Below are 24,133 nucleotides of genomic sequence, written 5' to 3' on the forward strand. Positions count from 1 at the left end.
CAGCCCAGCCCAGGGTGCGAGGGGCTGTGGCGATGGCGGGGCACTGGATGAGAGTAGAGGCCCAGATGACGCCAGCAGTAGGAGAGGAGGCCGTGTGGAAGCTGGGCGCCACACGGGACACGGGGCCTTTGGAGGAGCCGCCGCGGCATCGTGGAGTCAGCCGTGCCGATGGCTTGTCCGGAGGTGAAGGGCCTTCAGTGAGATGGTAGCATGGAGTGTCCCGCCCAACCCACCCGATCTTAAAGGGGCCCTTCCTTAGCCCCCTTTGGTCCTGGGAATCCTCGATTCCCGGAAAGCCAGTTGATCTTCAGTCACTTTTCGGAGCTGGAGGAGCTGTTGGACCTGGCATGCCTCGTGGCCCACCACCTCCACTGGGACCTTTCTCTCCTTTTTCACCCGAGGGTCTGGAGGACCTTGAGTTAGTTATTTTTCAGTGTCTGAGAATGTTCCGTCTTTTAGCCTGAAATCGTTAGTGATATTACTGTCTCATTTCTCCTTTTATTTCTGTTCCAAATGTGCTTTTTTTCAGAGACAATTTCTGCTGATGCATTGTACACATGCTCTGTTATTTCATCTCTTGCCACTCTTGTTTTTGTTTTAATATTTATTTATTTTTGGCCACACTGGGACCTCGTTGCTGCGGGGGCTCCTCTCTGGTTGCGGTGGGCGGGCTAGCTGCCCTGTGGTGTGTTGGATCTTCCCAGACCAGGGATCAAACCCCAAGTCCCCTGCATTGGCAGATAGGTTCTTAGCCACTGGACCACCGGAGAGGTCCTCCTGCCACTATTTTCATGACAGGTACAAGAACCATAAACACAAGGAGAGAAAGGGCAGTCAGTGCAGCCTTGCAAGATGTCGTTTCTCTGGAAGGGCAAGGCCGTCTTTTGGAGTCAGAGGACACAAAGCTGCCACTGAGCAAGCATCAGAGGTCAGAGGTCATTCTGAATAGCTGGCAGGGTTCTCCTGTTGCCTAGGAGAGCTGCCCCACTTCGGGTGCAGAAGCCCCGAGAGCCACGAGCTGCTGGGAACACTTCAGGGACCGCTTCCATGAGTTACTTCTGGCTGAGTGAGGACCAGTGTGTGTCTCAGAGAGACTCCTGGGGCTGCCGTCTGAGGGGAACCCCCAAACTTCCCTGGCCTCTACCTCCAGGAACCCCACCAGGATTTTATGGTGAAGAGCCAGGGAAAATCACCTGGAGCCTCTGGCAGAAGGAGGAGAACACTGTTTAAAATACACCCAGCGCGTTCTTCGTCATAAAGGTGCTTTTCTCTCTGGTGAAAACGCCATCTGTCTGTAGCCTTTATTAAGTTCTGTTCCACCTAGGCCTGCTCTGTTGATAGTTATCATCTTAGTGGAGGCTGGATTTTGCCAAACGCTCTTTCTGCACCTGTGGAGATGCTCATAGGATTTATCCCTCGTTTTGGTAATGTGCTGTATATTACATTGGCTTTGCGTTCCTGGCATAAACCCCAGTTAATCGTGGTGTATGCTCCTTGTAATGTGTTGCTGAGTTCGGTCTCCTAGTGGTTTTGATGAGCAGTTTTGTGTCTGCGTTCATCGGGGTGTTGGCCTGTGATTTCCTTTCCTTACAGCATCCTTGTCTAGTTATGGTATCATTGTTACGCTCGTGAAGTGAGTTTGGAGTGTTCCCTCCTCCTGTATTTTTGGAAGGGTTTGAGAAAGATCCCTATCAATTCTTCTTTGAATGTCTGGTAGAATTCACCAGTCAATCTAACTGGTCCTGGACTTCTTTTGGTTGGGAGGTTTTTAATTATTGATTCAACTTCCTTACTAGTAATCAGTCTGTTCAGATTTTCTGTTTCTTCATAATTAAGTCTTGGAAAAATATATTTCTAGGCATTTATCCATTTCTTCTGGGTCATCCAATTTGTTGGCATTTAACTGTTCATAGGAGTCTCTTGTGATTCTGTATATTTCTGTGGTACCAGTTGTAATATATCCTCTTTCATTTCTGATTTTTATTTGAGCCTTCTTTTTTTTTTTTTTCTTGGTGAGTCTAGTAATGGTTTGTCAATTTTGTTTATTTTTTCAAAGAACCAGCTCTTAGTTTTACTGATCTTCTCTACTGTCTTTTTAAGGAACGTTTTGTTATGTATAGTATAATAGTAGCATTGGCTGTGATGGGTCCCCTTTGCTGCTTGGGCTTTTCTCTAGTTGGCGGAGAGCGGGGCCACTCTCCCGGGCATGCGGGCCTCTCACCACAGTGGCTTCTCGGGTGCTGCAGCACGGGCTCCCCGACGTGCGGGCTCAGGACTTGGGGCTCGAGGGCCCCGGATCACAGGTTCAGGCCTGGAGTTGCTCCGCGGCGCATGGGCTCTTCCTGGATCAGGGATGGAACCTGCGTCTCCTGCGTCAGCAGGCGGGCTCTTTACCACTGAGCCACCGGGGAAGCCCTCGATTGTCTTTTTAATCTGCATTCCCTTCACATCTGCTCTTTCTTTCCTTCTACTTTGTTCTTTTTCTAGTTCCTTGAGGTGTAAAGTTGTTTGAGATGTTGTTTCTTGAGGTTTCTGGCTGTGAACATCCCTCCTAGAATAGCTTTTGCTGCAGCCCATGAAGCCTTGTTATATCCCTGTTTTAACCAATATTTTTTCTAACAGAAGTGTAGCTCTTCCCACTTTGCTTTGGTGTACATTTGCATGGAATATCTTTTTCTGTCCCTTCCATTTTCACTCTGTGTACCATCATGTCAGAAATGATTCTCTTGTAGGCAGCATAGAGATGGATGCTCTCAATCCATTCAGCCACTCTGTCTTTTGATTGGAGAATCCACTCAGTCCATTTAACGATTGACTGTGTTTTGCCCTGGTTTGTGGAAACAGTTGACTTTAAGCCTCGACACCTGGTTTTGCCCCTTCTACTTTCACCTTGGGGTTGTCCGTAGCAACAAAGGCCGCTGACTGAGGCCTGCTCTGCGCGAGGCACCGGGCTGGGTGTTCCCCATCACATCCCTGCCCTCTGTGATGGGTGCAGTTCTCACCCTGTTTTAGAGGTGAGGACACAGAAGTGTGGAGAGGCTAATCTCCAAGTTTAGCCACTGTTTGCAGAGCTGCCCCCGTGTGCCAAGACCCAGACGTGTCCCAGGAATCGGGGGCCTCCTCGGGGAAGCCCTCTCACCCGCCCTCTCTGGGCCCCAGCGGCTCTGCTCTGGCTGTGTCCCCTGGGCACCCTGCTCCAGGCTCAGGTGTGGACTCTGCGTCGGAGCGTGCGCCCCTTCCCCACTTCCTGATCCCGGTCAGGAGGCAGTCCGTTAGGGAGCCCTGAAAAGGGCAAGAAGTGACCACGCCACTTTTTTTCTCAACAGGGAGGACCTGGTTGTCTCTGACTTCTGGAGCTCAGCACTAGGTGGGTGCCACGGGGCTCAGGCTGGAGGCGGCTGGGGTGGGAGGAGGGCCTGACAGTGGGTAAAGCAGGGGATCCAGCCCTCATCTGGTGACATCTGCTTCACGCAGGGTGTCTATGCTGGGTTCTAATGCTGACTCCAACCCCCCTTACAACTGTGTGTCTTTCGGCATTAACCCTGGTCCTCAGCTTCTGTATCTGTGGAATGGACATGAAAACGTACCTATTCTGTAGTGTAATTTTATAAATGAAGTATTTCCTAAAGTGCTTACAGCGGTGCTTGCTTGCTGCACCGGAGGCAGTGGATGTTACTTGTCATTGTGCTGTTGAAATTTACATTTATCCTGCTCTCTTCCCTGACCTTACATGGCTGTTATAATCTCTTCCTAAACCTGATGGGTGATAACACAAGTATGCCATAGTTATAGTCTTTATGGAGGGACTTTTGTTGTTTATTATACATAATTTTTATTACTATTTTTTTAAAGTAATCAGTGATCAAACTTGTGCCCCCTGCACTGGACGTGCAGAGTCCTAACCACTGGACCACTAGGGAAGTCCCAGTATACATAATTTTTCATGCAAAAAGCTTTTTACCAAATTTAAGGTAATGTTCTTAGTGTATATTTCCAGAGGTGGAAGTGGTCAACTTGCTATCCGCTTTCTGGTTGTTGTCCAGAAAGCGTTCACTGATTCTTTGAGCAGCATGGATGCGGAGAGCCAGCTCTCTAAGTAGCCTTCTGTAGCCTGGGTCTTATTTCAAGGTGTCTTTGCTGATAAGTCAACGTTGGTATCTTATTAATGGGAACAGACGTATGGCTGTTTGCTTTCAGTTTTGTTCTGCATACAGATCTGATCTACTGAATTCAGTGCCAGTGACAGAAAGGGAGATGAGAACTCACCACCCTGTGAAACGATTGAGTAGTTTCCTTAGTCTCTAGACGCCCAGCCTGTTTTTTAAATTTTTTACATGTTAAATGTTCTCACTCCCAGTAATTTATAAGATCATTTTGAGAGCTCTGCTCTTCAGTTCTTCTTTTATTAGAAAAGTAGTATTTCATACCACAATTGGGTGTACTGGTTGCCTCTTACTAAATTAGGATGAGTTAACACAAGCATTAGATGGACATCGTGGCCGTGGATGAACCTGACTTTTGCTTGAAGCATTCCCTTAGTTGAGGCCGTGTGTACCCAGGCGCCAGCCGCTGTCAGCTTGGGGTGGGCGCCGCTGCACACCCCCACGTGTGCCGGGCGGGAGGCCGGCAGCCCCTTCTTTGGGGAGTGAAGGCTTCCGCGCCCTGCTCCCCAGGCCATGGATGGTTTAGTTCCTGGGTCACAGCATGCCCTCTGACTGTGCAGGGCCCACTCTTTCAGAAACCATCACTGGGTGTCTCCAGAAACACCTGGAACAGCTGAGGGCCCCCGAGGGGCCTCTCTCGGAAGCCCTGGGACACCTGCATCTCGCCGCCCCCCCGGTGGAGGCAGATGCGGCCCCTGGCTCCGCCCCGGAAGAGACCCTGGTCCCAGGGACCTCCCGCTTCAAGTGTGTGTGTTACGGCATCGGGAACTTCGCCAGCTGCGCCACAGCTAGAAGCCAGCTGGCGTTCCTGCTCCTCGTCCTGGAGCGGTGCCAGGTGAGTCTGCGCCCTTTACCGTCCCGTCCTGGGTCTCGTGCGCACGCTGACAGAGCCCCCATCGCCCTCTGCAGATTCCCAGGAGTCACTGCTGGGTGTACGACCCTCTGTTTAGTCGACTAGAAATCACGGTCCTCAACGCCCTGGGCGTGGTGGTTCTCGGGGAGAACGAGGTATGTGGTTAGGGGCGCGAGGGGCCCCGCACTCGGGGGCCTCTCACACGGGGCTGGCCTGTCGCTCCCACGTGGACCTGTGCGGTCCTGTCAGGGGGAGAGACTAGGTGACGGCACCGTCTGCGGTTTGCACGGTCCTCCTGAGGGCTGCATGCCCGCTGTGCTCAGTGCTGGGCGTGTCGCTGCAGGAGGGGGAGAGGGCGCGGTCTCTGCAGCTCCTGAGGGCTGCGTGCCCGCTGTGCTCAGTGGTGGGCGTGTCGCTGCAGGAGGGGGAGAGGGCGCGGTCTCTGCACCTCGTGAAGCCCTTCTGCCGGGAGGTGCCCCATTCCAGGGGCAGGAGGCCCCCGCCCAGCCCCTGGCTGAGTTGTGGCTGAATCCTCAGGTAGTGGGGATCTGAGACCTCCAGAAAGAAGGGTCTCCAGAGGGGGTGGCTGCACCCCAAGGTAATGTTTGAAAAGGCCTGAGTCACGATGGGGAGCTGCAGAGAGTGACAGGGCACGGTTCCCGAGGGCCCTGGCCCTGCCTCAGTCCAGAGCCATCCACGTCCGCCGGGCGCGTGTGTTCAGCAGGAGTGAGTTTTCCGGGCTTCCAACGTCCCGACTTAGTCTCGTGTAATTCTGTAGCGTCGCCCGTGCCGCGGATGGCGCACAGGGCGATGCGGGAGTCTCTCCCTTTGGTGCTTGAGGTCGCTGCCCCCTCAGCCTCCCGTCCTCCCAGCTGCGCTAACCGTGGGGACAGGGAGCGTGTGCAGGCAGCCGTGTCGTGGGGTGACGGCCCGCACACCACGGCACTCATCTTCCGGCGCTGAGCACAGCTGGCTAGGGTTAACCCCCGCCTTGCCGTAAGAAGCGTGCTCACCTCGTGCGTGTTGGACCCCAGGAAGGGAAGCGGAGCGTGTGCGGGGAGCCCACCGTCTTCTACATGCCGCACTGCGGGACGGCACTCTACAACAACCTGCTGTGGAGGAACTGGTCGGTGGACGCCCTTTCCAAGGTGGCCATTGTCGGCAACAGCTTCCGGGGGCTCGAGGAGAGGTGAGCGGGGGTCGCCGGGGTGAACCCGGCCCTCAAGTCCCCCCCTGGACAGGGCTGGGCTGCGAGATGTCAGTCTGGGTCATGACAACTAACACACGCACTGTCGTTTCTCCCTAACGAGACAGGCAGTGACGGGGCATTTACGCACACCCCCACGTGAAAAGATTTCTTGCTCTATTTACATCATCTTGCCTTTCTGTGTCCTAAGGGGAATGAACCTGGTCTCATACTGCCTAATCATGTTTTCAACAATTTTGGTTTCTAGGTTGTTGACAAGGATTCTGCATAAACATTACCCATATGTTGCAAAGGTATCTGCCTGAGTGGAGGGAAGTTGTACTGTCTCTGTTACTGTGGAGAATCCTGCCTTTACCAGTAGTGGTGGGTGCTTGCGAGGGTCTGTGGTCCAGAAAGCTATGTTTGAGTGCATCTCCTCGTTTTTCTTTAATTTTCTCTGTTCTCAGAATCTGATCCAACTTACGCACTGTCCTTGGGGACTCCACCTCACTGCACTAAGTACTAAAAACACCTTATTCCTTAGTAACGCTGGAGTGGAGTAAACCAGGACTCTTAACTCGGGAGGGTGGGGCTTACTGGGTCTGTCAAGTTTGTTTCACTTTTGGATCTTTCTGCTCAGATTCTGACAGGCCTGGAGGAGCTGGCATTCCCTCAGACCCCAAGGTACATGGACGTATTTAACGACACCTCCATCCACTGGTTTCCTGTAGAAAAGCTAATGCAGCTCCCCATGGACACTTGGGCTTTTCGGGAGGAGCCAGATTACCAGGACTGCGAGGACCTCGAGATCATCAGGAAGAAGACAGAGGAGCCTCCCCGCGCTGACCTGAGCTCACTGTAAGGGGCCTGTGGCGTGGGGACTGCACAGCGCCCTCTCAGAGAGCAGGGAGGACGTTCGCTCTGATGTAAGACGCCGTTTATTCCCCAGCACGCCCCCAGCAGCTGCGCGGCCTACTTGGCCATGTCGATGAGGCTCTGCAGCGAGGTGGGCACCCAGGTCTTCTCGCCCTGCACAAACACCACGCCGCGGTCGATGTAGATGACGATGCGGCCGAAGGTGTACAGCTGCTTGCCCTCGTGCCGCTTCCCGATGACTGGCATGAAGACGATGTTGTGCTCCTCGGCCTTGGTCTCGATGAGGTCCTTGAAGTTCATGGGCACGGCACTGGCGGCCACGCCAATGCCCCGCTGGGCCATGTTCTCAGCCTCGCGCCGCTCTTGCATGGCCTCGTACTGAAAGTCCTTCCTCCGCTCCGTGTGCGTGAGGTAGGCGATGTGCTCACGCGCACCGGGCTGCATGTAGGCACCTGCGAGGCGCGGGGGCAGGGGCGGGGGCAGGGGCAGGGTCAGGGCGGGGCCCACCCACAGAGGGGCAGGGCGGGGTCGGGGCCAGGCCCACCCACAGAGTCCAGGTGCCCTAGCGGGGTAGGGGTGGACAGCTGGCTGTGGGCACATTAGAATTTCTGGTTCATGCCTAATGACCAGAGGTTATTAAACACTCAACAACCCTGACAGTCATCAGCCTCTGCTCCCCACTTGCTAGGGCTTTCACCCCACAACCCCAAAGGCAGCTTTCAGAACCCTGAAACATAAGGCCAACACTATTAATAGATGTATCGGGGTGGGGGCTGAAACACAGATGTTGAAGGGCCCCCAAATGCCCAGTGCTAACTGAGGGGTCCAGAGGGGAGACTGTTCCAGGGGCTCAGGGTGGCCGAGGAGGAGGTCTGGGGTGTGAGAGGAGAGATGCCCACCAGTGTCCCTGGGAGGCCTGGGTGAGCAGAGGTCAGACACATGTTCACCTCACTAAACACAGTAATACAGTCTGTGTCATCCTGTATTAGGCTAAGCAGAAAGAACTGAATAGAAAGTACAGTCCCAGCTGCCACTCTGTGACCCTGTCTGTGAAAGACGGGACTGGCTGAGGGGGGCCCCCTGACCCATCAGGCAGCGGGACCTCCCGAGAGCTGAGTATTGTCCAGGGGTAGGTAGTAAGTGGACAGTCAGCTGCCTCCTCCTGACCCGGGGCCCTGGGTCCTTGCCGAGACCTGGAAGTGGGGCCTCGCTCCTGTTTTACAGGAGAGACGGGTTAATTCCTAAGTGTTAGAGGGGCCACCCAGCTCCCACCGGGCAGACGCACCGAGGAGCCGCCAGCACAGTGGCAACGAGGTGGACCCGGCTCGCGTGAGCCTCGTTCAGGGACAGCGCTCCTCAGCCACAGCTGAGACGGGGCAGCTGCGGGCTAAGGAACTACGTGGTGGGGCTGAGACGAGTCTGTGTCCTGGAGCCGCAGGTGTGAACTCTGACTCAGTGTGGGGCCCCCACTCACCGACATTGGAGGACACCGCCCTGTTCATGATGTCAAGAGCCTCGTTGAACTTGTCCTTGACGGATGGGTGCGCCAGCACTTGGTCCGAGAACATGGACTTCCAGCCCAGGTACCACTTGGTGATCTCCTCGTAATTGGGGCTGTTGCTCAGCCAGGAGCATAGCACCTGCCCAGAGGAGGCAGGTGAGACGCCAGGGTCCGTCCACCTGCTCGTCTGGGGCCCGGTCTGCAAGCTGGTGACGTTTGCAGGGTTTCAGGGGCTGAATGGGGTCAGCTCAGCAGTGAAGGGCCCTGCATGTAGACTCTGCGCCTGGGCCTCCCACCCCTACCCTCAGGCCCCATGTGGCAAGTGTTCAATAAAAGGTGCACACTGTGGTCCTGCCTGTGTAGTTCCTTCTTGCGTGGCCCCAGTCACCCCAGCTGTCCCCCGGCACCCCACGAGCTGACACAGGCTCACCTGCAGCCACTTGGGGAAGAAGTGCTTTTCGAGAAGGCCCACCAGGCTGGAGACGGAGACCATCCCTTCCCAGTCGATGGCCCAGTAGAAGGCGTCCATGTGCTGCTGGTGGGGGTTGATGACCAGCTCCCCAAGGCACATCCCTGGAAGAGAAAGCCAGCCTCTCAGGTATAGTCACTGTGTCCGCCTTCAAGCTGCTGTTAAAAGGTCGAGTTTAAGCTCTCGATGTGGCAATTCTTAAAAACCATTTCCTTCCCTAACCCAGAATTAGCTCTAAGTTTAGAATCCAGTGGGACAAAAGTTTGAGGACCCCTGTGGCTGCCCTGTCACCAGAGGCCCAAACCAGAGCTCGGGAGGCAGGCAAAGGCTGACCCGGACGAGGCAGAAAGGCCCGGGTACCCTTGGGATCCAGGCACCTCTCGGGAGAAGTCCGCACTAGATGCGGCTGTGCTGTGGGTGTGTTTCCCCGGCTCCTTACCCAGCTTGGGCACAATGTTCTTGACCATGAAGGCCTCCCAGGAGCCGGGGGTAAAGACGTCTTTCCAGGGCTGGAGGATGAGCTTGGCTGAGGAGTCGCTGGGATGCCACTTCTGCAGGGCGCTGGCCAGCTTGCTGCGGATGGGGGAGTAGAGCGGCTCCAGGCGTGCCTGCATGAGCGGCAGCCACGGGTGGACCCACGAGTGGATGGGCACTGTGTCCGTCAGCGGGTTCCAGCTCTCCACCTGCAGGGGGAGCGCAAGGGGCCTGAGTTCACGCAGCCTGTGGGGCAGGCAGACGATGCCCTCCTGGCTGAGCAAGCGTGTGGGGGGCCACAGTCTCCATTACATGCCCCCAAGACAGGGTTATTCACCCACCAGTACACCTACACTATTTGTATTAAGTCTCGGAAACGGTACAATTCTAAGTCATTGAAAAAACCAAGTAATGAATTCCCTGCAAGGGGGGCTTCGAGGAACGGCTCTGAGGCTGGAGCTGAGTGACAGCCACTGAAGACCACTGCTGCCCGAGCCCCGGCCCCCACCCCGTGGGCCCACCTCCTTCTGCAGCTTGGGGAAGATGAGCTGCTCCAGGATGTTGTCCAGCACCCACACGGGGATGAGGGGCGCCCAGCTGTCCAGGAAGTCCACCATCGGGTCGCAGTTCCTCGGCTGCCACTGCGCAACGATGCTCCGGACAAACGGCATCCAGACTTCCCAGATCAGCCTGCGGGCAGGTGGGGGGGGCGCTGGTTACATGCCCAGCTGATCCCACTACCCACGACCCCCCCCCCCGCCCCCATCTCTGGGGCAGGACTGCAGACACCCAACAGCAGGGGCCTCCCGTTAGGAAACCATCGGCCGGCCCACAGCTCTCGTGGCTCCCACTCGGCCTCGGGGCATTTCCTGGGTGTCCCTGCCTCCCTGGTGGGGCGGCTGCGGGCACTTCCCCACCTGGGGCTCTACTGCAGAGCCGACCCCTCAGGTCCGGGCTTCAGCGTCAGCCTCCCAAGACCTGTACCTCCACCTGCACCCGTACGTGTGCACACAGGTGGCACCCTTGCCACTCATGCTCAGCCTGGCTGTATCTGTCCACTCCATTACCACCCGCCTTGTCTCTTCCTGGAGACCGGCCCTGCCTCACTCCCAGGTGAGTGCAGCGAGGACAGGCAGATCCTCAGCGCACACAAGGGGAGGGTGAGCGGGTGGGCGAATCCACGTTCCCTGAGTGGCGCCCACAGGCGCCCGGGGCCCGCACAGGCCGAGCCCCGCCGCCTGGCCGGGAGCGCTCCCCCATCGCTCCCAAGAGCACTTAGATGGGCGAATCTAAGTTTCCAGAGCAGCACCCAGGGGGCCGAACCCTGCCGCCCGGTCGGGAGTGCTCCTCCACCGCCCCCAGAAGCACCTGTGGAAGGCATCCGCTGAGAGGTCCTGCCCGCCGTGTGACAGCAGCTGGTCGTTCTCCAGGAGGCTCTTCCATTGCGAGATGGTCTCGATGCCGTACGTGCAGTCCTGAGGAGGAAGACACAGCGGCTGAGCGCAGCCGGCCGCCCCTCGCCCTCCGGACCGTCTGGAGCCCGGGCCGCCCCAGGCGAGAGGCGGCGCGGCGGTCTCCCCTGCCCGCTCACCTTGAGGGGGTCCCACTCCTTGAAGTAGTCCTTCATGAGCGGGCAGACGATGGCCACGGCCAGATCCACACGGTCGGACGTCCGGTACTCCTCGTAGTACTTGTCCCGCAGCGTCTGGAAGACGCGGGCGCACTCGTCCAGGGTGAGCGGATCACTGCAGCCGGGCTGCAGGCGCCGCTCGCACTCCTCCACGAGCGCCAGCACCTCGCTCAGGCTGGCGATGGCCCGCTGCTCCTGCTGCAGCGCGCCCGCCGCCTTCTCCAGCTCGTGCGTCAAGTTCACCACCACGTCCCGCTCGTACTGCAGCTGCCGGTCGTTGCGGATGATCTCCTGCTCCGTCAGCTCGATGAGCAGCTGCAGGTTGTGCTCCAGCTCGGGCAGCGCGAAGCCGGGCGCCCGGGCCTCCTTGCCCGGCAGGGGTGGTGGCTGCGCCTGCGGCGGGAGCCCGTCGTCCGGGACGCTGTGCTTGTGGCTGATCTGGCTGTAGCTGTAGTAGACCTTCTGCTCCCGGCCGGTCATGTCTATGACCTGGGGAGGGTGGAGGGGCCTGCGGGTGAACGTGCGCCACCGCTGCCCCTTAGGATGCACACTGAAGCCCGGGGAGGGCGCCACGCTCGTGGGAGCCTATGAGCACTGCTCAGCGGAGCTGGGGAAGGGCTCAGCAGAGGGCCAGGGACCTGACCACCAGGGACAGAGCCCTCCTCTCTGGGGCCCTGGACAGACTAGACGGAAACCTGATGACATACAAATGGGACTATGTCGTTGAGATGAAGCTCTATTTTCATACAAGAGTAGAGGCTGTACTGATTAAAGCAGGCAATAAAACAACAAACACAGTCAAAAATATCTTGGTAAAAAATGCACATTTCAACAAAAAGACCTGAAAAGATATATATCACAGGTGTGAAAACTGGTCATTTACAGGAAAAATAATGTTAATACTTTTGCCTCCATTTCGCAATTGTCTACAAGGTACCGTGTACTGCAGTGCAGGAAGAGCTGTTGTTTTTTAATGTAAAAACATGACGCACAAAACCCACCAAGGCAGCCAAGGAAATGAGGTGATTTCGGTGTCGGGACGCCTGACAATGGGAACAGGATGGTACGGAAACGAAGTATCGCCGTCACTTGAGCCAAGACTGTGACCTGGGACCCCCGGAACTGGGACCCCCAGGAAGCCACTCCCCTCCGCTCCAGCCCGGGGCCTGCCCAGACCCGTGGAGGCAGAGGCTCCAGCTGCAACTTCCTGCCAGGTCCCCAGATGACCTGCCACCTGACCTCGGAGAACCCACTGAACTCTCGGTTCTGTGACACAGTGACCTCCTGCAGCAGACACCTGTCACCTCTGTCCCCTGGGGCGGTGACGGGAAAGCCTCTCAGTCTGCACATGCCTGGGGCCGAAAGTCGGGTCACCTTAAGAGGCCACGTGGGGATGCCTCGAGCTCCCCTCCTGGTCAGAGACTTAAAGAGCTTCCAATGCTTCAGCCTGGCGACTGCACTTCTAGGAATCGAGCCTTAAGAACTGTCCCCAGCACAGACAAGGCTTTATGCACAAAGTAACCTGCCCCAGACGGACCCAGCGATGCTCAAGGTCTAGCAATAGAACACTAGGAACTGGCAGCCTTAGCACCGTCATGTCAGGGGTGGGGGGCGGCGATGACAAGCCTGAGTGCAGGGAATGGACAGAGGCTGCCACCCGCGGTAAAGGCACCCGCACACACCCTCCCACCCCTGCACAGAAGACCCGCAGGAGCCTTACGAGCAGGTGCTCAGTAACCGCCTCTGGTGTGTGGGGTAACTGTGTGTCTCCCAGACCCCCATCCAGGGTGGGCATCTATGGGCGCCTACCTTGACCTGAGAAAGCTCCTTCTGGGGAGCGGTGAGCTTCTTACTAATCCTGCCCTTGGCTTTCAGCTCTTCCACGGTCTTGTAAGAATACTTGGGCTTCTTCTTGCTTCCGCTGGGGTCTTTCCTCCACTGGCTCAGCTCCTTCTGAAATTCCTGAGTCAGAGGGACACGGTCCATCAGAAGATGAAAGGGCTGCTGAGACCTCCACACGGTTCCGTGCTGAGAACGTTGCTGTGTGATGCTGACCCCTCCGAGGAGGCTGCCTGACACCCACTCCCCGCTACAAAGGCGAGACCCTGTCCCCACACCCCCATTTCTGACCACACTGGTTACTCGTGTGCTGTGTTCCCTGTTGATGGCGGGACACCAGCCTCTGGCCCGTGCTGGTGCACAGCGTGAGCTCGACCCCAGAACCCCGGACGCTGGCTAACGAACGAGCAGACAGACCAACCCCGACCGACAGGCACACAGGCCAGCTGGGCCGCCTCCCAACCCACCTCCTCAGCCTCCTCTTCCGAGTCGACCACGGGGAAGTCCTGCAGGGACTGGGTGGTGCGCTCTGAGCCGTACGCCCCCACCGCACCTTTGCCCTTCCTCTGCTTGGCTTCGATTGGGTTAATGATGCCTGATGGATTTGAGAGAGACAGACTTGCGGTCATTGCCGTCGTGTGGGTGCGCCACGCGTGGAGACCCGCTCCCTGGTCCTCCCATGGGACAGCACGCCGCCCAGAGGGGAGCCGCTCCTGCCTGCCCCACGAGGCCCTGCTGCCCGTACCACAGAGCAGGTGCCAAGAGAAGCGCACGCAGGCCCTGCGCGGCCGCTCAGTGCGGTCACTTACTTAGCGGACGGGAGTATTTATAACCGACTCTGGCCTACCCTGTTTGCCTGGAAGCCAATTACTACGGGAAGGATATGTTGATTCTGACTAAAGAGAGGGGGAGCCGCCATTTAAACACCATCTGTTTTATTATTATATTATATATATATACACACGCTTCCCTGGTGGCTCAGCTGGTAAAGAATCTGGCTGCAGTGCAGGAGACCAGGGTTCGATCCCTGGGTCGGGAAGATCCCCTGGAGAAGGGCATGGCAACCCACCCAAGTATGCTTGCCTGGAGAATTCCAGAGCAAAGGGGCCTGGTGGCTACAGTCCACAGGGTCACAGAGTCAGACACGAATGAGTGGCAGTCACTCATCACTCATACTTATCACATTTGTATATTTCACGTTGGTAGTTCCTATCTCCTACGCTTGCTTTGCTCTATACTATGTTTGCGCCTTGAAAATAAATGCATTTTTCTTGTAAAAAAGTTTACAAACAGGACTACAGCATTTCTGTGAAGAATTGCCCCCACCCCAAACCTCCCACCACACCCTTTCCAATTCGTACTGTTGAGCTCCCAAATTAGAACAGCCTTCACTCTCATTCCAGGCCACCTTTCCAATCTTCACTCAAGTCCATGGATGTTTCATGCAGCTAAGTTACCTATCCTGCCCCTTTGTGAGCAGAGCCCAGGCACAGTAACATGAACAAGGAGAGTGGGCTGTGGTGTGGAGACAGCTTCCAGAATAAGGAAGCTGTGGGGGCTGACCGGGGCAGGAGTTGTCAGCTAACCCAATCCCTGCCAATCTCCTAAACTGTAGTTTATCTACAACCTAGGAGAAATTGTCTGACTTTTAAACACTGGCAACTGATCTGACTTTTTAGAAACACTGGGCAGGCCAGAAAGAAGCTTGTTCTCAGCCTATCAGGCTGCATTAAGCCTGGCCCCTCCCCCATGCTGAAATACGGCATCTTATGTAACCTGGGTTTTAATAAAGCGCGGAGCTTAGAGCACAACTGTCACATTCTGGCAGAAAAGCAACAAAGAGCAAAGGCAGAGCGCGCCCCTCCCTGCCTCTGCCTGCCCCCCGAGTGCCCACGGGCAGGGTACCACACCTTGAGCGTTCTTCCCCAGGCCCCTTCCGGGCACGTAGCCCATTTTCTGAAGAAGCTTCTGTCCGATTCCTTTTGTGTGTCTTTCCCAGCTGCCGAAATCCATGAAAGACTTGGTTCCTCCTGCAAAACCTTTCTGGCTGGGCTTAAAATTGCCACCCTGAAAACAAAGAAGGAAAGACCTAAGCAAGCAAGCTCGGCTGATGCAACCATGGCCGGGCAGTCCCGGAGCTCTGTGAGAAGTACCCTATGAACCACAAGGACCCCAGGGACGTCTCCGGACAGCGCCAAGACTGCCCAGCACAGCCACCCCTGGGAAACCTGCTCCCACAGGGAGAGGCCCACATGACCGGCCCCCAGCAGATGCCAGGGCCACAGCGACCTTCTGGGGACATTACAAAGGTCACAGCCCTTCAATAAAGATGCTACCGTTTTTAACTTCTTTGGTCCGAAATCCTTAGGAAATTCATCCTGCTTCACGGGTTTCTCTTCATCGTCGGAGTCCTCCAGCTCCGCCTCCTCTGCCGCCCCTTTCTTGAGCCCCGCGCTGATGAAGTTGACAGGAGCCGAGTAGTCGCGGGCCCTGCGGGCAAACACAAGGGGGTCTGTAAGAACTCTCTCGGGCCAACGTCATTGGCCTGAGAGCTCCTTAGAGCAGACCTCGTGGGATCCATTTTAAAAGAGCAGCGCTGACTCCTGTCCTCAGTGCCCCAGACCCGGCTCCCCTGTAATCACATTCGACACTTTGACCTGATGTCTCAACTCTGTGACTTCAGACTTACCAATGACAGCATAGAGTTGACTAAAAGTTCTAAGTATCATGTGACTGTCCACCTTTCCTTTTAGTTAATACATTAAAAAAAAAACCCAAAAAACAAAAACTATAACTTGAGGACTTTCCTGGTCGTCCAGTGGTTAAGAATTTGCCTGCCCACACAGGGGACAGAGGTTCAGTCTCTGGTCTGGGAAGATCCCACATGCCATGGACAACTAAGCCCATGCGCCTTCTAGCCCACGCTCCACAACTAAAGAAGCCCCCACGATGAGAAGCCCGTGCACGGCAACTAGAGAGCAGCCCCGTCTTGCTAGAGAAAGCCCGCGCAGCAAAGACCCAGTGTGGCCAAAAGTTAATTAACATTAAAAAACAGTAACTCGGTAAATTTGATTAAGGCAGGAAAGGTTTAAGAAATAAAGCCTGTTAATAGTACTAGTAAAATGGAGGAACACATTCAAACATCAGTAATCATAATAACTGGTGATGATAAACATAAATAGGAAGTCGTCAAATAGGAGACAGCAAGAGTGAACACTGACATTTCAGGAATCGATGAACTAAAATGGACTGGAATGGGTGTATTTAATTCAGATGACCATTATATCTACTACTGTGGGCAAGAATCCTTAAAAGAAACGAAGTAGCCATCATAGTCAACAAGAGAGTCTGAAAGGCAGTACTTGGGTGCAACCTCTAAAATGACAGAATGATCTCTGTTCGTTTCCAAGGCAAACCATTCAATATCACAGTAATCCAAGTCTATGCCTCGACCAGTAATGCTGAAGAAGCTGAAGCTGAACAGTTCTATGATGACCTATAAGACGTTCTAGAACTAACACCAAAAAAAGATGTCCTTTTCATCACACGAGACTGGAATGTAAAAGTAGGAAGACAAGAGACAGCCAGAGCAGCAGCCAAGTTTGGCCTTGGAGTACAAAATGAAGCAGGGCAAAGGCTAACAGAATTCTGCCAAGAGAATGCACTGATCATAGCAAACATCCATTTTCAACAACACAAGAGACGACTGTACACATGGACATCACCAAATGGTCAAAACCGAAGGGTTATATTCTTTGCAGCTGAAGATGGAGAAGCTGTATACAGTTAGCAAAAACAAGACCAGGAGCTGACTGTGGCTCAGATCATGAACACATTACAAAATTCAGACTTAAATTGAAGACAGTAGCAAAACCCATTCAGTATGACCTAAATCAAATCCCTTAATGATTATACAATGGAAGTGACAAAGATTCAAGGGATTAGATCTGAAAATCTAATCGCCACAGATTAGATCTATGGATCGCCATAGATCGAATTAGATCTATTAGATCTCCAATAGCCTCAAGAACTATGGATGGACATTCGTAACGCTGAACAGGAGGCAGTGATCAAGACCATCCCCAAGAAAACAAATGCAAAAAGGCAAAATGGTCGTCTGAGGAGGGCTTACAAATAGCTGAGAAAAGACGAGAAGCAAAAGGCAAAGGAGAAAAGGAAAGATATACCCATCCGAATGCAGAGTTCCAAAAAATAGCAAGGAGAGATAAGAAAGCCTTCCTAAGTGAACAATGCAAAAGAAATAGAAGAAAACAACAGAATGGGAAAGACTAGAGATCTCTTCAAGAAAATTAGAGATGCCAAGGGAAATTTTTGTGCAAAGATGGGCACAATAAAGGACAGAAATGGTATGGACCTACTGGAAGCAGAAGATATTAAGAAGAGGTGGCAAGAATACACAGAAGAACTGTACAAAAAGGATCTTCATGACCCAGATAACCACGACGGTGTGATCACTCACCTAGAGCCAGACATCCTGGCTGGAATGCAAAACCAAGTGGGCCTTAGGAAGCATCAATACAAACAAAGTTAGTGGAGGTGATGGAATTCCAGTTGAGTTATTTCAAATGTTAAAAGATGCTGCTGCTAAAGTGCTGCACTCAATATGCCAACAAATTTGGAAAACTCAGCAGTGGCCAAGGGACTAGAAAAGGTTGGTTTCCATTCCAATTCCAAAGAAAGGCAATGCCAAAGAATGCTCAAACTACCACACAATTGCTCTCATTTCACATGATATAGCAAAGTAATGCTCAAAATTCTCAAAGCCAGGCTTCAGCAATACGTGAACCGTGAACTTCCAGATGTTCAAGCTGGATGTAGAAAAGGCAGAGGAACTAGAGATCAAATTGCCGACATCCGCTGGATCATAGAAAAAGCAAGAGAGTTCCAGAAAAAAACATCTACTTCAGCATTATTGATTACCCTAAATCCTTTGTCGTGGATCACAACAAACTCTGGAAAATTCTTAACAGATAGGAATACCAGACCATCCAACCTACTTCCTGAGAAATCTGTATGCAAGACAATAAGCAACAGTTAGAACTGGACATGGAACAGTGGACTGGTTCCAAACTGGGAAAGGACTATGTCAAGGCTGTATATTGTCACCCTACTCATTTAACTTATGTGCAGAACACATCATGCAAAATGCCAGGCTGGATGAAGCACAAGCTGGAATCAAGACTGCCGGGAGAAATATCAGTAACTCTCAGATATGCAGTTGACACCACCCTTATGGCAGAAAGTGAAGAGGAAGTAAAGAGCCTCTTGATGAAGGTGAAAGAGGAGAGTGAAAAAGTTGGCTTAAAACTTCAGCTTCAAAGATTAAAACTCAACAATCAGCTCTTAAGAGTAATGGAAATAAAACCAAAAATAAACAAATGGAACCCAATTAATCTCAAAAGCTTTTGCACAGCAAAGGAAACCATAAACAAAACGAAAAGACAACTCACAAACTGGGAGAAAATATTTGCAAAAGATGTGACCAACAAGGGATTAATCTCTAAAGTCTACAAATAGCTAGGGCAGCTCAATATTTTTTTTAAAAAAATCACAAAACGGGCAGAAGCCCTAAATAGACATTTTCCCAAAGACACACAACCGGCCAAGAGGCAAATGAAAAGATGCCCAACACTATTAGTAAGAGAAACGGAAATAAAAACTTCAGTAAGATATCACCTCACACCAATCAGAATGGCCATCATCAAAAAATCTACAAACAACAAATTTTAGAGAGGGCATGGAGGAAAGGGGACCCAGTTGGTGGGAACATTAGTTGGTGCTGCCACTGGGGAGACAGTACGAGATGCCTTAAAAGACTAAGAGCAGAGCCACCATTTGACCCAGGAATACCACTCCTGGGTATATACCCGTGGAAAACCATAATTCAAAAAGATCTGTGCACCCCAGGACCTCCCAGATGGTCCTGTCGTTAAGAATCAGCCTGGTGATGCACGGGACGCAGGTTTGATCCTTAGCTGGGGAAACTTAAATCCCATAAGATGCAGGGCAAGTCAGTCCTCACACCACAACTACGGAGCTCGTGTGCCGCAACTAAGATCTAATGCAGCCAAATAAATAAATACTGAAAAAGATAACATGCATCCCAGTATCCACTGCAGCACTATTTACCACAGCCAGGACATCGAAGCAACCTAATGTCCATCAACAGACGGATGGATAAAGATGTGGAACAATCATGTATACGATGGAATATTACTTGGTCATTAAAAATAACGAAATAATGCCACCTGCAGCAACATACATGGGCCGAGAGACTGCATTACAAAGTGAACTGCAACAGAGAAAGACAAACATGGGCTGTCACTTATCTGTGGAATCTAATGTTCAAAACGACACAAATGAACTTGTTTCCAAGGCAGAAACAGACTCACAGATCTCGAAATCAAACTTGTGGCTGCCAAAGGGAAAGTGTTGGGGGAGGGATAAATTAAAGAGATCAGGGTTAACACACACACACCTATGAAACAGACAAGGACCTACCGTGCACCACAGAGAACTCTACTCAATACTGTGTAACAACCTATGTAGGAAAGGTGCCTGAAAAACAGCATCTCTCCACGTATTTCTATGTATATACTAATAAAAAGAAATGCATACATATGACGGATTCACTTTGCTCTACACATGAAACTAACATGACATTTAAGCAAACAACACTATCCCCCCTGCCCCCCGCAAAAAATTTGTTTTGGACACTATTTCAAGCACAAAAATAAGAAAAGACACCTTCATAAATCCATATCATAAATATAATACACTTAAGGGAGATTATATGAATGGAAAGTATATTAGCAATTTTATCAATCATTCTTAGAAAAGCTCGTGTTCATTAAATGTACTTAAGAAAACTAAAATAGCTAAGAAATTAACCCTGTGAGATGGAAAGTACTGATTTTATCCGATCGCCTCAAGAACAGTACTTACAGTAAGTTCTTAATCACAGCTCCCCTTTGTATAAACTGGAGCTGATAGCTCTGTATTGTGTGGTTAAAGAAGAGCAAAAAGAATCCAGTGAAAAAGCCCGGGAATACTGCAACATAAGGTGATGCTTTCTAAAATGACTAACCGAGTAAATAAACATCCCTGTGGCAGTAAGATCCACAGAGGAATTTTGCCCTAAGAGATGCCATATGAGAGCCCAACGCCAGATCAGACAGACCCCGATTCTCACAGCTCAGCTGCGTGACTTGCCGCTGTTTCCTAATCTGTGAAACTTACCCCGTTTTACACCTGGTGCCTCTCTCAGCAGGTCAGTGAGACCAGGCCCGTGAGACCAGGACCCGCAGGTCCTGGCTGCTGTTACTATCTTACGATCATACATTCCTGCCCTGTGATCCACACTGTCCACTGTTAACATTTTTGCCAGATGAAAAGAGGCTGAACAGATCTCTGCTCTTTCTCCCTGTCTCTTTTGTGAAAAATGTACAGTCTCAACGGGCTGGAGCATCCAGGCTTCAGGTGGGGACACACAGACAAACCTCAGTCTGCCACATACTCTGCTCAAACACGCTGCAGCCCCCACACACGACTTCACACCAAGGAGGAGGCGGCTTTCAGCCTGAACCCCCAGCCCGCGGCTGCCCTCCCGGCCCAGTCTCCACCACCTCTCCCCGGACCACCGCCCAGGCCTCATCACACAGCCCTGCGTCCACTCTGGCTTCACAGAGTCCTCTGCACACACACTGCCCCCGCCACGTCTCGCCCCCTCTGCACAGACCACAGTCCCCTCCTCTCCCTCTCCCCCGTCTCCCCACAAGACCACTCACACCCTCCTGGACGCCCTGCTCCTCCCATCAAGGGGCTCTGCTCCCTCCTGCCCCCCACCACTCAATCTTCCCTGACCTCCCAGAACAGGTCAAACACCCGGAAAAGTACTCCCCCTCCGGTCCTACGTCAGTTACAAACTTCCACTTGTGAGCCTGCCTTCATCCTCCAGGGTCTGGGCTCCTGGAAGGGAAGGACTGGGGCTGCAGCACAAGGCTTTAGATACATGATCGCTCACTCATGATCGGATTGGTCAGTGAGACAGCAGTGCTCTGTCCGAAGGAGGGACTGGGCTCCCTGGCTGAGGTCACAGCTAAGGGCTCGGGGAGGCCGGGAGAGAAGCGTACTTAGTGGGGTAGTTCCCCAACGCCTGGGGAAAGCAGTCCGCGGCAGCCATACCGTTTGCCTCCAAAGCTGGGCCTCTCCTCATCCGAGTCTCGCTCTGCCCACACTCCGTAGGTAGCCTCTTCCTTGGTCTGCCAGTGGCGCTGCCGGTTGGGGTTGAATTCATTCTGGAGATCCCAGTCGGTGATCTCAAAGTTCTCCCGCTCGTCCTCGTCATCATCCATGTGGCCTTCCCCGTCCCGGTACAGGTGGGACAGCGACATGGCCCGTCGCTGAAGGGAGGCAGGGAAAAGGCAGAGTTTGTGACAAGTCCTAGGGCAGCAGCAGAAGGCTCCCCTCACAACTTCCTCCAAACCAAAATCCACTGAAGTCACTGTTACAATTCCATAAAGCAGACGCTAAAAACGTACTTTACAAAACAGGTACCAAAACAGAATAAAAAAGACCAGTCCCAACAGTCCATGTGGTTAAGAACATATTTCCTTCTCAATGTTGTCAAACATCACCCACACTCACATCCACACAAACCATGTAAAAACCATTTAAGGATGTTATTCAACGGATGACTGCCTCACAAATGAGGCAAACATCTTCCTGGATATTATTTATTTCTATTGCTGAGTGAAGAGTTTCATCTGGACTTACAACAGTTGAGCAAAGTGGTTTCGTTTTTTTTTTTTTTTTAAGAAAACACTTATATATGACCCTCAGGTTTTCCTCCCCAGACAGGACCCTCTTTTGAGGCACTAGAAGGCAGTAGCGATTATGAATACGACCTTAAAACAGCACACATCTGTCAACCCGAATTCAGCAATTGACTCGGGGTAGCTGGGTGATGAGATTAAGCTGTCTCTTAAGTGGATTAACTACAGTACCAACCTTAGAGAAGGCTTGTGCGGCAGAATCAATGAGATGGCTCTTTCAAAACACTTAGCTCACAGGAAGTGCTTGTTACTCTAGCCCCAGATTAGGTCTATGGCCCCTCCTATTACTGGATAGTATGGAGCAAAGTGATTGTGAAAGCAGGTGCTGAAATCACACAGCCTGAGTTCAAATCCCCATTCTACCTGGTACTCAATGCATGAATATTAAACACAGACCAAGTGCCAAGCATGGGGCACCGCAACGCAATACATTAGGTGCATGACAGCGCTGTGGCCTCCGTCTATCAGCTGCCAAAAGCAGGCTTCAGGGACAGCCAACTCGCAACACTTCTAAGGCGAGTTCAAACTCTGGCCAGCTCTGTGGGAAAGTTTTCCCTACTTAACTCTACTCAACTCACTGGTGCAATGGTTGGGTCCTGCCGGTCCCACCGTCATCCAGGCGCGAATATTCTCAGAGGAGGCGGCGTGTCCCAGATACATGGGAGTCGCCGATCACCGCTGCCTCCTCGGGCACAGGGCATGGTAAAAAGCACGGAGCTGTCACGACTTACAGAGCTCCCAGGAGGTGCTTAAGTAAGCCCTTGCTGGACACTTCAGGCCGATAATCTAATATAGGCATCAAGACACCTCTACGAGGGAGGTACTGCTAGCGCCTTCGAACCTCAGACTTAAGTAAAACGAGGCTGAGAAATTAACTTCCCTAGGTTCCACGGCAGGTGAGGCTTGAAACCGGGTGAACTGCAGCCAGGGCTCGGCGTCTCGCTGCCGCGCCGTCCAGGCCCCGCGGTGGAGGTTCGGGGTCCAAGTCGGCCCGGAGACCCCGAGCGGCCCCGCCCCCGCCCCGCTGCGGCCGAGCTGTCTGCCAAAGGGAAGAGCGACCGGCGAGGCCGAGGCCCGCTTCCGCGAGCCAGAGCCCCCTCTCCTACTGGCACGGACTCCCCCCGTGTCCCCGTCCGTCCACTGCCGGGCCCAGCTCACCTCTCTCCGGCTCAGCGGACCAAACTCAGCGCCCCGCTCGGTGCGGGAAACGCGCCACTAAGGCGCCGGAACGCGGATGCGGCGCACCAGAAATGACATCACGTCAGCGGATATGACGCGCTCGTTGCCATGGCAGCAGTGGGACGCTGGGGCGGCTTTGGATTTAGAGCATTTGAGTCATCGATATGATGAAGGTTTTCGCGGCCGAGAACGGCTAAGGGCCGTTTTTCTGTTGTTTCTTGTCGCGTTCACTTCGTGGTGACGCCCGCCTCTGACGACTGGTACGGACGTCGCCGAGCCACCCTGGCCGAGGGAGATTCCTTTGTCAGCCTGAGATTCTAAATCTGCAAAATGGGGATATAAGACTAGCTCCTGGGACAGTTGTGCATGAGACATTTGCGGTGGGGTGGGGACGGCACACGATATTCAAATAGGAATAATGAAGGTCAAGACTGTCTCCTGGATCTTCGAGTCTCTCAGTATAAGCACGGTCGTGGGCCCGGAGCGGTTGCCTTTTACAGGAGTTTGATTAAGTGAAGGATTAAAGGGGCAAACTCTAGAACTCCCAAGTATCCTGCCAGGCAATCTCTGCATTCTCTTCCTTTCCAACAGGTTGGTAAATAAATCCGTTCACTGATCTAATAAAAATGTACCTAGTGCCTACAATGTGCTAGGCTCCGGGGATCAAAGGAACTGACAAGCAGGGACACTCCCAGAGAAACCCTCACCAGCTCTGGATTCCGCGTCAGCACACAGGCTCTAGAGTTCCAATCTCAGCTCCAGCACTTAACAACTGTGAACCCAGGCAAGGCATTGATTACTTTCTTGAAGCAAAATGGTTGCAATTAAAACTGTACCGGGTACATAACAGATGCTTAGGGAGTGTTAGCTGCTAATTTAACCTTTTATTGTCTCTCACTCTATCTGTATGATGAAAAGACCTAAGCTCAGTTCAGTTCAGTTCAGTCACTCAGTAGTGTCCGAGTCTTTGCGACCCCATGGACTGCAGCACACCAGGCCTCCCTGTCCATCACCAACTCCCTGAGTTTACTCAAACTCATGTCCATTGAGTCTGTGATACCATCCAACCATCTCATCCTCTCCTCCCAGCTTCAATCTTTCCCAGCAT

The 24,133-nt window shown here is 53.0% G+C and overlaps 2 protein-coding genes across 2 annotated transcripts in view; one reads left to right on the forward strand and one right to left on the reverse strand.

The window, feature by feature from the left end:
- The window catches only part of SRRD (SRR1 domain containing), a 23,008-nt gene extending 15,461 nt beyond the window's left edge, over positions 1 to 7,547 (forward strand). Inside the window, exons 2-7 of the mRNA XM_040251298.1 lie at positions 3,327 to 3,367; positions 4,739 to 4,998; positions 5,073 to 5,171; positions 6,051 to 6,205; positions 6,471 to 6,516; positions 6,843 to 7,547. Of these exons, the coding sequence (XP_040107232.1) occupies positions 3,327 to 3,367; positions 4,739 to 4,998; positions 5,073 to 5,171; positions 6,051 to 6,205; positions 6,471 to 6,516; positions 6,843 to 7,064 (823 nt within the window). The 3' untranslated portion in view covers positions 7,065 to 7,547. The remainder of the gene's footprint in view (positions 1 to 3,326; positions 3,368 to 4,738; positions 4,999 to 5,072; positions 5,172 to 6,050; positions 6,206 to 6,470; positions 6,517 to 6,842) is intronic.
- Positions 7,123 to 23,097, reverse strand: TFIP11 (tuftelin interacting protein 11). Its single transcript, XM_040250989.1, has 13 exons — positions 23,005 to 23,097; positions 21,197 to 21,414; positions 15,328 to 15,481; positions 14,902 to 15,058; positions 13,459 to 13,586; positions 12,962 to 13,114; positions 11,114 to 11,641; positions 10,891 to 10,997; positions 10,044 to 10,212; positions 9,488 to 9,731; positions 9,010 to 9,152; positions 8,553 to 8,718; positions 7,123 to 7,530 (listed from the first exon to the last, which is right to left on the reverse strand). Exons 2-13 carry the CDS (start codon positions 21,403 to 21,405, stop codon positions 7,175 to 7,177), a joined length of 2,514 nt encoding a protein of 837 aa, XP_040106923.1. The 5' UTR covers positions 21,406 to 21,414; positions 23,005 to 23,097; the 3' UTR covers positions 7,123 to 7,174.
- Positions 23,098 to 24,133: the final 1,036 nt, after the last annotated feature.

This window comes from Oryx dammah, unplaced genomic scaffold, assembly GCF_014754425.2.
Source record: "Oryx dammah isolate SB20612 unplaced genomic scaffold, SCBI_Odam_1.1 HiC_scaffold_12, whole genome shotgun sequence".
Classification (NCBI taxonomy): domain Eukaryota; kingdom Metazoa; phylum Chordata; class Mammalia; order Artiodactyla; family Bovidae; genus Oryx; species Oryx dammah.

What these genes read in the sequence shown, in the direction of transcription:
- TFIP11 (XM_040250989.1), bottom strand. Translation starts at nt 21,405, where the DNA reads ATGTCGCTGTCCCACCTGTACCGGGACGGGGAAGGCCACATGGATGAT. An exon ending in AGGAGCTTTCTCAGGTCAAG is followed by an intron (nt 11,642 to 12,961) that starts GTAGGCGCCCAT and finishes CACCCTCCCCAG; the next exon opens with GTCATAGACATGACCGGCCG. An exon ending in GGCGGTGTCCTCCAATGTCG is followed by an intron (nt 7,531 to 8,552) that starts GTGAGTGGGGGC and finishes CGCGCCTCGCAG; the next exon opens with GTGCCTACATGCAGCCCGGT.